The 14,349-nt window shown below is 36.5% G+C and overlaps 1 protein-coding gene across 4 annotated transcripts in view; it reads left to right on the top strand.

Annotated features, from left to right (window-relative positions):
- Nucleotides 1-14,349, top strand: part of LOC112151248 (E3 ubiquitin-protein ligase HECW1) — a 78,623-nt gene that overhangs the window by 16,895 nt on the left and 47,379 nt on the right. For all 4 annotated transcript variants that reach the window (XM_024280048.2, XM_024280046.2, XM_024280047.2 and 1 more), the window contains 3 exons: nt 696-790; nt 6,896-6,971; nt 9,735-9,904. In XM_024280048.2, coding sequence (XP_024135816.1) covers nt 696-790; nt 6,896-6,971; nt 9,735-9,904 — 341 coding nt within the window. The remainder of the gene's footprint in view (nt 1-695; nt 791-6,895; nt 6,972-9,734; nt 9,905-14,349) is intronic.

Raw genomic sequence — 14,349 nt, 5'->3', positions numbered from 1 at the left:
GAGACTACAGTTATGACCACCTGTCTCAGGTGTCCTTTCTTGGGTTTTCCAACTTCATCTTACATCAGAATAATCTGAGAAACTAAAGAGCTTCAAAGGAGGAGTTACTTAGAACAGACAGTTCAAAACAAGAAAACATTACAAATATAAAATCCAGAGAGCAGAGTCAAACAGCATGAGAACTGAGCAAACTGAACTAAAGGCAGATATGAAGTTCAAACACAGAAAATAAAAGCAAACATCAAATGTTTTGAGATAACACAGGAAAACCTAATTGAAGACAGAGAACCTTGTTTAATACCCCTGTCAGTTTGATGAATCTGTGGGATCAGCTTTTGTCTATCCTGCAGTGGGCGGGATGGACAAACTCTGTCAAGTAATCCACTCTCTTCTCATTCTGCTGGTTACTGACTTTCAAATTAAACATTATATCTCCTGGCTGCATCTGATCCTAGTTTACTACACTCAACAGCACAGAAAACTATGACCAAATGTCCTGACTGTAGTCAAAACTCTTCATATAGGAGCTCTGTTTGAGCTTTAGGATAAATAGTCTCCAGTAGTTTTTGTCATCATCAGTTGTTCACCAATGTTCAGGTCAGTAACACCCCTGAGGACAAGCAAATGGCAGTAAGATCAAACTGTTGTCTTTTTTTAAGTCTCATTCTTCTAGATATCTCGTTCTTTCTCCACAGTTGAGACCCAAGTCTGCTTCAGATACTACCACGGCGTTACTGGAGCGCTGAGAGCAACAACACCAAGTGTTACCATCAAGAAGAGTGCTCCCCCAGTAAGTTCACTCACTCCTCTGACACGCGTTATAACCAAACAGTTTAATATTTCCTTTAATTGAATTATTACAAAGTCAAGGTGATTGTTTTGGAACTAAAATGGAAAGAGGGAAAGCAGAGCAAAGCTCTTGAGGTAAAGTATGCATATAAATATACTCATATGGATATAAAGTCTAGTCAACATGACCTCTTTCATTAGTTTACTTCAATAATTGTAGTCACACTTTCACAAAAAAGGAAGTAATCGAGAAAAACAGCAGATCATTGACTGTCGTGTTGGTTTATTGTTAGATTAGACCAACACTGAAATGTTCAGAGGTTAAACTAGACAGGACTATTGTCCAAAAATCAAACAGAGAACTAACAGACAGGAGGTTAACTGTGGGATGGCCGTGGTGCAGAGGTAGGGCGGTCGACCTCTGATCGGAAAATTGCAAGTTCAGTTCCTGCCTTACTCCCCATGTGTCAAAGTGTCCGTGGGCAAAACACTGAGCCTCACCTTGCCTCTGGTGGTTATAGGTTGGTACCAGTATTCAGTAACGGAGCCGCCATCAGTGTGTGAATTTGACTGTGTCTGTATAGTGCTTTGGACCTTCAAACAAGGTAGAAAACACTATACTAGTATACACCATTTATCATATTTTGGTAAATGCTATATGTTCAATTGGATGATAATGAAGATTTGACTCTTTGATACAATTAGAGATCTATGCACAGCTTTTATAAGAGCTTAAATTGGTTGTCCCTTAAAATAAGTCAATGTATATCTTTTAATCTGTCAACTGTTAGGAAGTGAAAAAGTAAATACACCCCTAAGGGAAATTGTTCAGTGTTTACAAAGTGTCTACATTTTTTAAAACTACTATCCCAACACTTCATAGACTCTTTTGGTCATAGGTTTCACCAGTTTCTCAGCTTAACAACAGTACCACCATTCGCTCTGCTTTGAGAATATCATATATTATATATCAGTAATGGGGTGTTATTGTAGAGACATTCACCTCTAGTTGCAGTTTCTTTATCAATACAGTGTTTTTCTTGAAGGTGTGTGTTGGGCTCTTTATTAGTCATAGTGCATGGAATGTCTTTCTGAATTTGGTTCTGTTGGAGTTTTCGTCCTTATCTTTAATTTTGAGAGTTCTCCTCCCCACTGTCTCCCATTCCTTGCTTTGTATGAGGAGAACTCTGAAAACTCTTTAATACTGGTATTTTATTGTTAAAAGAAACCCCCCATTCCAGCTGTAAGTTGGCTCCATAGCTCAACATGATTGTTTTCTTGAATATTTTATCTTACAGATGTTCTAATACAGTTATTCAATAATATTGACAGTGTTCCGTTTCCTGACAAAATGAAAGATTTTGAGAGAAATCAATTCACTGTGACATGGTGTCATGAAGTGTCATGATGGTTTCTTATTCAGAATATTGTTAAGTTCATGCTGACAGAACTGGTCCTCTTGCCAGAAAACTTGACATCACAAAATAGAACATGATACCACTCACTCTTTGACATACTGTATCTCTTTAATTTTTTACGCCAGGGGTGTCCAAACTTGTTGCAAAGAAGGCCAGATTTGTTGAGGTGAACATGTTTGAGGGCCAATTCTGACATTCTTTGAACTACCTTAATAAGATCCAATGCAAATGAGCTATTTAATCAACATTTTATTATATTAATTAATTTAAAGACTTTTTGACAACAATTTCTGTCAATTTATCAAATTTCGCACCGTTCATTCCCAGTCTGGTAGTCCCTCTTGATTATGACCTCCTTGAAAACAGCCATATCCTCTTGACATACAATGCAGACACAGTTGTTTGTATATCAGTGGAAAAAAATATGACAATTTCCACTTGTCCTGGTAGCGGTGGCCCTCACTGTCAACTTTGTGTTTTTATTTACACACAGTGTTGACAGTGTTGCCACAGGTTTACAATGTAATTTAGCCAACCACACTCTAGAAATCGTACACACCGTCTTTAGAAAGTGCCGGGGTCCAGATGCTATTGTTTTTTGTTTTTTTTTTGGTGGAAGGATCCAGTGGGCTGTTGAAATGTTGAACACAGGCCACATTTGGCCCAAGGCCACACTTTGGACATTCCTGGCGTATGCGATCAATGTGAGTCAGCTGATTCTGACGTGGAAAAGCGACTTTTCATAGCGGATTTGCACCATGACAAAATCAACTAATGGACTAATAAAGAGTGAACTCTTTCATCTTCTTTGATGTCAAAACTTTAAAGTATGTTGTCTTTTACCTTCTAAAAACCACCAGATAACAATGTTTTGATAAACACAGCACTCTCCGAATCTGCTTCACATATTTATCAGTCTATTGTCCTTCCACCGTAGATGGGTCTTAACTGTTATCTGCAGGGTGTCTGCATCAGGATTGAATTTCCATGTTTGTCTCCACATTTTGCTGCTGTGGCCCCCTGTAAAATGCTGATGGGCCCAGAACTTGATCTGTACTTTCTTCCTGAGGACAAAGGAGTAAAAATAACCAGCACACTGGATGGGGAGATAGACAGGGAGGGTGCCAGCATGGAGAGCAAATATCAGTCCAGCCCTGGTGAGGCACTCTGGTTTTTGGAGACGAGGTAGGGTAGATGCCGAGGCAGGACGAGGAAATGTTTATTACTGCTGACTGGAGCTCGGGGTAGCTGCAGAACCTGTCAGATGCAGCAGACAGGGGAGACACGGTGCTTATTTCTGCATGTGTGGGATGGATGGCATATGTCTCCAGCTGGGACTGCTGTTTCCCAGTCACCAGAGGAGGAGAGGGAGGAGGAGGAGGACGAGGCTCAGCTGGATATCCGGGGTAACTGTAAATATTCGCTCAGTCTAAGGCTTTCATCTTTCAGTTATGTTTTCAGCTTTTCACTGAAATCTGATTTGATTTACTTTTAAGCTAAAGGATGAAGTTAGTTTCAAGGTGTCAGAGGGTAGAGATCTCCTGTGTGCCTTTTACTCTAGTCTATTGTTGAAATTTGTGATGAGGCGTATCCATTGATAACAAGTAAATTCTATAACTGTGGAAAGGAATTAAGTTATACTTTTGTCTTTTTGGTTTTGTCCTCTTAAGGGAATTAATTTCAATATTTAAAATAAGTTGTTTTTCCTTGCTTTTAGTTTCTTTTCTTTTTTTTTACCTATTACATCAAATTTGGCTACATACTGACATGTTTCAATTCTACAAAACTATTTTATCTAGGGGTGTAACGGATCACAAAACACACCATTCGGACCGTGTCACGGTTTTAGGGTCACGGTTTGGATCCTTTTTCGGATCAGTTAAAGTAAAAAAAAAAAAAAACAAGCGAAAACAGGAAAATAAAAGCCTTAAAAGTACTTTTTTGGAAAAGCTTTAAAACATGTACTTGAGAAAACATATAAAGTACTTCAAAGCATAAATATACACTCACGCATCTTTGAACTTTGAACATAAAGAAAAATATAAAAACATGTAGTTTCAGATTACATTTACATATATTGAGACCAAATCTACAAAATTGATATGCAATTTGTCCGTTACCCCCACCCCCAAATATCCAAAATAAATTTTAAATGAAAAATTAAAAATGTCATTTTTTTGGTATTAATTGTAACTAACTGTGGGAACATTTAAATATTTCAAATATTTATTATTATCTGCAGTTCATGTGCAGGTGAGACACTGCTATGCCCACTTTTCCTGGCGATTTTTGACCCTTTTAGCTTGCCATACCTGCCTTCCCCTGATGACACGTCCCTGTTGCAGAAGCAGGAGCTGCTCCTCATGGGAGATCTAAACCCAGACACAGAGACGCGGGAAATTCAGCTTAACAGACTTCAAGAAGCAACTTCAGTACATGAATTTGACGCCAATAGCATTTGTTTTAGACAGACAATTGATTTTAATAGTGCGCGCCCAAATGGGAAGGGGGGGTTTGCAGTACATGTGTGGTCCAAACTAAGACCAGTGATCCGTGTGGACCAGAGATTATCCATGATCCTCTACAGCCCTAATTTTATCCCGTGCTTTAAAGGAGTTACATCGAATGGAAGACCTTGTTGAAGTTACTGCAGCTGTGTCTTTGTTTCATTCAGTCAGGCCTATGTGCCTGTGATGCTGGAATGGTTTCTCCAACTTCTCGTCTGATAATGTAACAAGCAGCTGGTCAATGTGTGCAAAAACAAAAATATGTCTAGAAGATGTCATCTTCATAAAGGTCAAGACAAATCTACGGGCAGGACCAAATCAAAGAGAAATAAAGTTGCAATTTAAATCTGTTGTGAGAAAACAGTCAAATTCTTATTTTAGATAATACGCAGCAAAGTATAAATGTTTGTATTTTGTATTTATATAAGTATTTGTACAATTACAAGATTATTCTGTTCTAGAAAATGATGTATGAATGTCTCGAGAATATAAAACACAAATTACATTTTTACATTGTGTTCTTTCCTGCCAAATTAAGACATTAGAAACACCGTAGTTTTTATTGAAGGTTGTGTTAATAACCAGCATATTAAAAATCAAGAGGACAAATAAAAAAAGGAAAGTGGAATATACATCTCTAGCTTTTTTTGGCTTAAATACAAACTAAACATTAAAATTAAAGTATTATTTTGTTTTTTACATGTAGGATTGTTTCTGCATTTTTTTTCCATTTGGTGTAGCCATAGGGACCTCTTCCTGGTTAGAGACATTCTGATTAAAACTGTGTTTTTGGTGTTTAGAGTGGCATTTTCTAAAGAAAATTCAGCCTAAAATTGCATATCTGAGTATTTCTTTATTCAAATCGTTGTAAATCAGGAGCAGATGAAAAAATGCTGTAAGGAGCTTGCTGATGTGATGTATAAACAGTCGGCAGGCTACATGCTCCCTGCCCCGCTCCATTCTGATGCATTCACTTGTAGATGACTAGATCTGTGTACGTCTTTGTTTTCCTCGTCTGTTCTGACATGTGGATCAACACTATACGGCTGGATACCAATAACTAACTCTTAATAATTTATTTTGGTTGAAAACTGCATAGTCACTATCAAAATATGTCAGTGAAAACGTTTAAATTGGATCAAAAGATGATCGTAGTAGGCCTTTTTGTCTGACAAATAATAGATGATGGTTTCTCATTAACCAGCCTGACCTGACCTTATCTAACACTGAGCTGAGATAAGCCCCTCTGGTTCTTAGTGCTGCTGCACTAACTAGGTTTGACCACATGACCTTTCCGTCTGGAGTGTCATTGGCGTTTCCTGACATTTCCTGCTCTACAGTTGTGTGTTCTTTATCAGTGATGACTCATTCAGGCTCAAACCAGCAGAACACTCATTGCTATTAATCTCTCTGATCTACATATACTCAACATATGTTCAACTTTTTAGAAACAAATTTACAATAATTCTAGTTTCTAAAGAATGTCTTACAATAGCAATGCAAGTCAAGTAAATGACTAATTCTTTGTGTTCTTCTTTGTTATCAAATTGAAGACTTTTTTTTTTTTTAACCAATGAGAGTTCTCTTTTCATTGTAGAGCCCACTACAGATGGGGCTGCACCTGCTTCTTCTGAGTTATTTGAAGTGAGTGTGAAAACTCAACTTCGAGGATCATCTGACCTACTTAAAGATAACAAGCAAAAGATTGCTTAGAGAGAAATAAACCACAAGATTTCTACTGATACATAGAATACAGTATTTTAGTTGAAGGAAATCCAGCTGTCTTCAATAATTCAGGGAAGGCTCTGTATTGCATCCTTGCTACAGTTTTGTAACATTTGCCCGTTGGCCGCGAGTGAAGGAAGGCTTTTTCTCTGCATGCTGCAGCTGACAGGACTCAGCAGTATTTATTTTCCTCCACTTCCTGCCCTCTTCCCCCACCCCCTATCTCCTCCTCTTCCTGGCTGCAAAATCAATGTCAGCATAATGAAGACACGGTATTGATCACGGGACACAGCCAAGATCACCCAAACCCAGCTCTAGAAATGAGGGATTCTCATTTCTGCTCAAACCTACTAAAACGATTTGACTGTAGCAACCAAGTTCAGCACCAAATATTAATGAGCAGAGTGTCTTTTAATGTAGTTCATGCACTGCTCTGTCTGTTTCATGTGTCTACAGGTTTCAAAGCCAGTAGTCAGTCCTGAAGTCAATCATGGAATGGGGAACAGGAGGCTCATTAACTTTTGGTTGTCAGGTAAACTCTTCCTTTTTTTCTTAAATACTCAACATGCTCCGTCATTCTCACCTTATCTTAGCTTTTTGTTGAAGTTTAGAGTCAATATTATGCCAAACTGTAGAATGCTATCAGAAATTAATGGTGTAAATTTTTTGTTTAAAACTCTTAAGTTACTCCGCTTGGTAAGGTGCGTTCAAGCAACCACTTCCAATAGTCTTTCAGACTTCCTTGTTTTAAAACTCTCTTGATCACACATTATTATTCAAGTTTCTACGACTGTTTCTACATTCAAAATGTGCAGCCGTTGACTGAGCTTTGAAAATATAACCAGGTCAATGAACTATCAGGGACTTTGGATGCCATCCTTTGTAATTCACAGAGGTGTCAACTGTTTGAAAATTGATCATGGAGGAGAAATGAACAACTGCGGTACGTGTCCACCTGGAATTATGTGGCACCAAGTCTTTCAGATACTAGAATAGAGCTAACACAAAACATCTGGAGCAACATTTCGACATTTTGCACCAAGCCTCTTCCAACTGTAGGTGGCGGTATGCACAAGTAAAGAGTAGAAAAAGAAGCCCTTCCCTGCTTGTCCAGTAGGGCTGCCACGATTAGTCGACTAATCGACGACTAATCGACTATTAAAATAGTCGACGACTAATTTAATAGTCGATTAGTCGTTACTTCATATTAAATGGAGTCAGTGTAGTAAAGTTGAAAGTTATAATGGTGTTATGCTAGCTTATTGGACTATTTTGGCATTTATTAAGGTTTTTTTAGGCTATTTTGGAGTTTTTATTTCAGCTACATGCTAGCTGTCTTTGCTAACTTATGCTTTTTTTAGGCTAATTTGTCCTTTAACTCATATTTTAGTTGGCTATCAGCATCTTCAGCCATCGTCACTAGCATCTTTTGCGGCCAAATTCAGCTTACATTTCATCTATGATGATGCTAGTGTGAATATATATAGTTTTTAGTTAGTTTAAAGTGAATGATGGTTAAGATTTGTGTTTTACATCAACTTTGTGCATGACCCGATTAGTCGACTAATCGGAAAAAATAATCGGTGATTAGTCGACTATTAAAATAATCGTTTGTGGCAGCCCTATTGTCCAGTGTGAACACCATGGGCTATACCAGGAGTCTGCAACCTGCAGACTCTCCATAGTGGCTCTCTGGATAAAGAAAAATAAAATAATTGTATTTTTTTCAAGTAAGGGTTACTAAGTTAGCATTTAATTAATTTAGATTAGTTAAGTATATACATTTATGGAGGTTGAGGCGCATCTTGAAGATAAACTATGTAAAGGTTATTCCATCCTTGCTGACTTGATGAGGTCTTGTTTGGTCTATGCTTCCTCCAGAATACACCGATTTCAAATACTAAACAAAACTTTCTAAAAAGTCTGATCCTTTTAACAGTTTAAAGCACGTATTATTTTAGGCTGTCTAGAGCTGCACTGGGGTGATCCAGTCTGGCACAAGATGTCTTTTATTTTAAAAGGAAATCATACCGGCTTTTGTCAAAAATAATTTCACATAATGAGAAAAGGCTAGTTTCTTTTTATATTTCTGTTTTTATTTCTGCCACAAAGGAGCATAATTCATATGTAATATTAAAAAATGAATTGTAATGATTGCACAGCAGTCTCAAAATAAGACTTTGCTGCTCCTACCTATTTTACTGTGAAAGGTTGCAGGGTTCTACTGCAATTTAAAGCTGAAAATTACATTAATGAAGTGAGGAAAATGACATTTTCTAAAATTATTGATGGTTTTGTGAAAAATTAACTACTTTCACACATTCAAATAGATTTTTAAAGTTATTTTTTGCTAAAAAAAAAAAAAATCAACAGCAACCGTGTGTTTATTTTGATTTTCAGCAACTTCAGAGGAACCTGACAAGTACTGTCATTAATCAATAGCTGCTAACTTTTTTAATTATTTCTATATATATATATATATATATTAGTTTATTTGGCTGCAGCACTTTACCTTTTTGCCTTTAGCATAACTGCAGCTTCAGCTATAGGTCTAATTATATCCTCACCTTACAAGATCTGATGACTGGGTTGGCTTTTGGCAGCACTTAAAGCTTTTTCTGGCTCTACTGCCAAAGGTTTGTGGTGGTCAGTGTGAGATGGAGATTGTCTTAGGACCATGTGGATTGTCCTTTTGTTATTTTGTACCATTGATAGTTGTTGCACCAGCAATAATAGCAGCCTGTACAACTGGAACCATTTTGAATCAAATCTTAAGAACCTGAAGAAAATGTGCCCCACCATTATACTACCTCCACCAATCTTCCACGTTAGGAAAAAGAAAGAGGGTTCCAAGCTTTCGATCTATCACACACATGCAAGAACGTTCCAGTCCTACAGTCGAACAGTAAATACTATTACCTCAAATAATCAATTTCATTTTCCTTTTTAATAAAATAAGTATTTCTATCTATCAGTTGTCACTTAGTTGATAAATTCAGTTTGTTTAAGAGTTTCCTGTAGATCTGAGAGATGATCACTGCATATGAAAATTCTAAAATGTTAGCAGTTTGGGTCAGTGTTTTTAGCATCAATATTTTTTTTTTTTACATTTTTTAATGTTAAATTGCATGTTGTTATGGTGGCTTACATTGCACTAAAACCATTACTGTTGTATATATTTTCAGGAAGTCACACTCTCCCTTTTTTTCTCAGCAGATTTTAGTTTTAATATTGTATTTTTCATCATCAAAACAAATGAAGAACGCGTCTTACTCATTGTGTTTCCACTTGTCAGATCTCCAGGCTGTTGGACTAAAGAAAGGGATGTTCTTCAACCCTGACCCCTACCTGAAGCTCTCCATCCAGCCGGGGAAGCACAGCATCTTCCCCTCGCTGCCCCACCACGGGCAGGAGAAGCGCTCCAGAGTGGTGTGCAACACAATCAACCCGCAGTGGACCACCGAGGCAAGAAGACACACTCTACACACTGCTGCACAACACTGGTTTACATCAATATATGCCGATGGATCAACATCCAAAAAAGAAACTAAGAACTTTAAAGGCCCACTTCAATCAACTTTTGATCCGTTGTAAAACATCATCTTTTGATCTGTTTTACAACAGATCAAATGATCAAAAGAGCACAACAGATCATCTTATGATCTGTTGTAAGAGCATGTCGAGTGGTCTTTTAATAATGATGTTTTCAGCCAATTAAAAAGAATCAAAAAAAGAACTAAACTTTGTTTCAAGGACATCATTTCTGCAGTGAAAGGAAAAAACAAGTGTATTATTTTATTTAAAGCTGATAAAAATGATCGCTAATGTAAAAAGGAAAAAAATATCAATGACACGAAGTACTGGTGACTTTTGGAAATGTTTTACATTTTAACAGTTTAATCATCAGAAATTTATATCAAAATATGTGTTTGTTTGTTTTATTTACATTTTTATTAAATACCTGCCCTATGCAGCTTTATTTTTTACAGTTCTGCTTTGTTAAGACTTGAATCAAGAGTGGGGCTTCAAGAAAATATAATATTGAACTTAGTTTGGTCTTCACTAAAAAAAAGAAGACCAAAAAAAATCAATAAAATTTGCATTTATTTTGCGTTTTTCAGGCAAAGAACATTTTACTTATTTCGTTTTATAAGAACTATTATTTATTTATTTTTTAACTGAAATGCACACTTTATTTCAATTTAGTATCTAGATAGGTAAAAACAGTTTAACTTAATAAAACATGTTTGCATGAAAAAATAAACCATAGTTATTTATTAATCTGCTTTGAATTGTGAAATAAATTTAAATATAAAGTGCTGAATTGAAGATCTAGATTGAGAAAAGATCTAGATTTTTTTTTCTCCGAAAAAACAAAAAATTAGTAGAATTCATTTTCTATTGAAATTTGTGTGGAGAATTAGTTGGCAGAAGTCATCTGGAAAACCTTTATTGACAAAAATGATGTGTTACCCAACGACATGTGTTTCTAGTCGTGCTTTTTTCACATGAGCATACATGAAACATTAACCTTTTAGGTGATTTCCTCATAACATTTGGACTGGCTTTTCAAAATAAAATATGAAGACTTACTTTATGATCACAACTCAGCCTCCAATACACAGCTTGAATAGGGAGGCGACTGAGTTCTTTGAGGTTCTAAAAGCAAAACAAGAGAATCAATGTAATCCATGGCAATTGTGTTTGCTTTGTACAAAACAAGATCAGGAAATTGATTCTTTTCATTGATGACCTTTTCTTGAAAAAACACGTGTGTTTCCAGAGAAGTTAGCCTTTAATCGTCTGTGTTGTTGTGGGGACAGATCTGCTTTGTGATCAAAGAATGTAACGTGAACAAGACAAAAAATGCATAAAACATAAGAAAAAACAACTGAACTTGAGTCAAGTCTTGACTCTACTGAACACCAAAAAAGAATATATATTTTTAGCTAATTTTGACATTTTCTATCAATGTTTATGCTTCTCAGATGCCCCCACCCACCATCACGTCCACCATTTCCTTTTATGTTTTCATTGTAGTTAGCATGCCATCTTGTTCACTGTGATCAGCTGCAGCTACTTAATCTAATCAAGTCCCAATTCTCCATGTCATCACAATCAGAGCTGCTTGTGTCTCAAATGGGAATCTGAGCATAAAAATGACATGTAATTTAATTCAACTTGTTTGTTTAGTCTGTGTTAAACATCAACATTTTTAGATTCATGAAAGTCCAGTATTCCCCAAAAGTATAATTTCCTCAGAGCATGGTACCTGATCGAGTTTCTTTTCTCTGTCTGTCTAGAACCATCAGAAAGAGCAAATGGCTTGAGGAGTTGATCTTTACTGATAGCAGCTCAAACCATTAAGCCATTTTCTGATTTGACAGTGAAGCTTGTCTCTGCTGCTGTTTTTCCACTGCAAATAGATTTGCCTTAAAGTTGTACTGATACCGTACTTATTGTAGTGTATTGTAGTGGGGGAAAGCTGCCATGTTGAAGTCAAATTATTGTGAAAAAGCTGTTGTTTTTTACCCATTTGATATCCACAAAGTGAATTAAAATTACATTAAGTGATCATTAAAATCATATACTCAGAAAAACATTTTACTATTATCTGAAAGTGTTGGTTGGCAATCAACAGAGCTGACCTTTTTGGCTGCTCTTTAAGCCATTCCTGATCAGGATGTCATTTTTCCTAGTAAAAATAATATATTTCTTTAGAATTCTTCTCTTTACAAAAGTATGACTGTATAGATGTATGTTAGCCAATTTAGTGTAGTTAGTCCAGATATAAATATGAGAAAAAATGCTAGGAAAATGGTTAAGAATCTCAATGTCACTGAACAGAGAGAAAACCAGTTTTGTCACCAGGTTGGGGAGCTGGTGAGTCAAATGATTTTCAAAGTCAAAGAAAGACATATGTCAAAAGTAGACATTGAGTCATGAAGCAAAGAGTCCTGATGTGAACAGGGAAATCTAAAACACTAATTCCTAGGCAAACCATTGGTCGTAGTAGGTGAGGGTTGGTAACTTGGATGTGAAGGAGCGTAAATCCAAGTTAGCCGAAGGCCAGAAGACGGGCGAAGTCGACAACTCAGATCTGTGACTTTGGGACGATTAGAAACTACTACAGTCTGGCAGTGGTATGATGACAGAAAGGATACCAAATACTTGAGGGTACAGGTAAGGTTTAGTGACCTCACCACATGAGGAGGCACATGAAATCCCATTATGATGATTCTCCTGATGCCAGGTAGAGGAGCCGGATTGTTTAGGTCATCAAAACAGCATTGAATTAGACCTGTGGCTCACTGACTTGCAGTATTTAGCTTATTGCACAAAACACCAGTGAAGAACCAAGAAGTTGACATGTACGAGTGTTACAGTTTTTAGGGTCATCAAGGTCCATTAAAGGTTGTAGAAAAGGCACATCTTAAGTGGAGTGCACGTCTTGTTAGCTTGTTAGCAATGAAAAGTGCAATTGTCGTGCATGTGGTAAGTGTATTGTGAAGTATTCATGGATTAGACGCAGTTATGTCACATGGGTTCAATGTGTTATACAGTGCCCAGTGTTGTTGTCTTATTTATATATGTAGTTGGACTTATACTAAAGTGGTCCTTAAGATTTGAGGGGGTTGAATAAGGGAAAAATTATACAACTGTGTCTAACCCCCTACTTACCCATGCATGTTGGGTTCTCTATGCTCTGTTGTTGGAAGAACGTTTGTAGAAAAAATGTACACAAACATTTTTGCTGTACGGACTCAAACGGTCCAAGACCTCGATGTTTCAAGTGGACCACGAGTGTCCTGTACTGGTTTGAGCTTTTTTTTCCTAATCAACCCATAAGGACAGTTGTAACTAAGCCATAGTAATACTAGCATTACTACTAGTATTACTATACTAACAGTGTGGTCTCTAAAGTGCATTTTGAAATTAAGGTAACATCTTTAGGGAGTGCAAGGCAAAAAAAAAATGCAACGTTGATGATTGCAGGTTGTAAAAGCATGTCTAATACTGTAGATGATTTTCAGGACTTCTGAACTGCACTGATAAACCCTGTGGTTGTTTTTCTGTACTCTTGTTAATCAGTTGGTGGTTTATTGTTGGACCTCTGAAGTATTAGAAGAAAGTTGGAGCATCTCCTCAAGAGCTGATTTATATTTTTTAGGTTCCATTTATGTTTTTTTTTCCCCAAAATGTAATGGTGTACACGTTGTTCGAAGATGCCTCTGAGAACCCTCTGAAGTACAGATAGGAGCTTTTTGATGTTTCACTCTGGGGACTCCTCTCCTGATTTTAATGTTGCTCTTTTCTGGGAGGCATGCTCTCAGCTGCTCTTTACTCCTCATTTCCACATGACTTGCAAGCAGAGCAAGTATGAAAAACCTCAATATGTAACAGAAAGATACCAGTAATGGTCTTTGTTTCATTGCAAGAAATAACTTTTTTTTAAATGAACAGTGTTTAGACTTTAATGCATGTTCACACTGCTTGATAAAGGCATTTAATCCTTAGAATTACCCATCAACTTTCACTTGTCGCAACAACCACATTTGCAAACAGAAATATATTTTGACTACTAAAGATTTAATTCCTTGACAGATACATTTTTGCAAAAGCTGATAAATGGAGCATCTAAAATTAAATCTAAATTAAATTAAATTGCAGAATGAACTTGTTCCAGACAGATTTTAATGATGATGCTAAATAACTCTTTTGTAATTAAACTGCATAATCTTTTAAACATGAATAAACCATCATATTAAAAAACGAGTGAAATACTTTTATTTTAGCATTTAGAACAACAAATCTGCATAAACAGATGCACCATTTCCATTCTGTCCTTCAAGAAACTCTGTTATCTAAAATTACTTACAAAGAATAAAGGGGCTAAATTTTAACCTTGA

This window comes from Oryzias melastigma, linkage group LG20, assembly GCF_002922805.2.
Source record: "Oryzias melastigma strain HK-1 linkage group LG20, ASM292280v2, whole genome shotgun sequence".
In the NCBI taxonomy this organism is placed as follows: Eukaryota; Metazoa; Chordata; class Actinopteri; order Beloniformes; family Adrianichthyidae; genus Oryzias; species Oryzias melastigma.
Note: the sequence above shows the minus strand (reverse complement) of the source record. Positions and strands in the feature narration are given on the sequence as shown.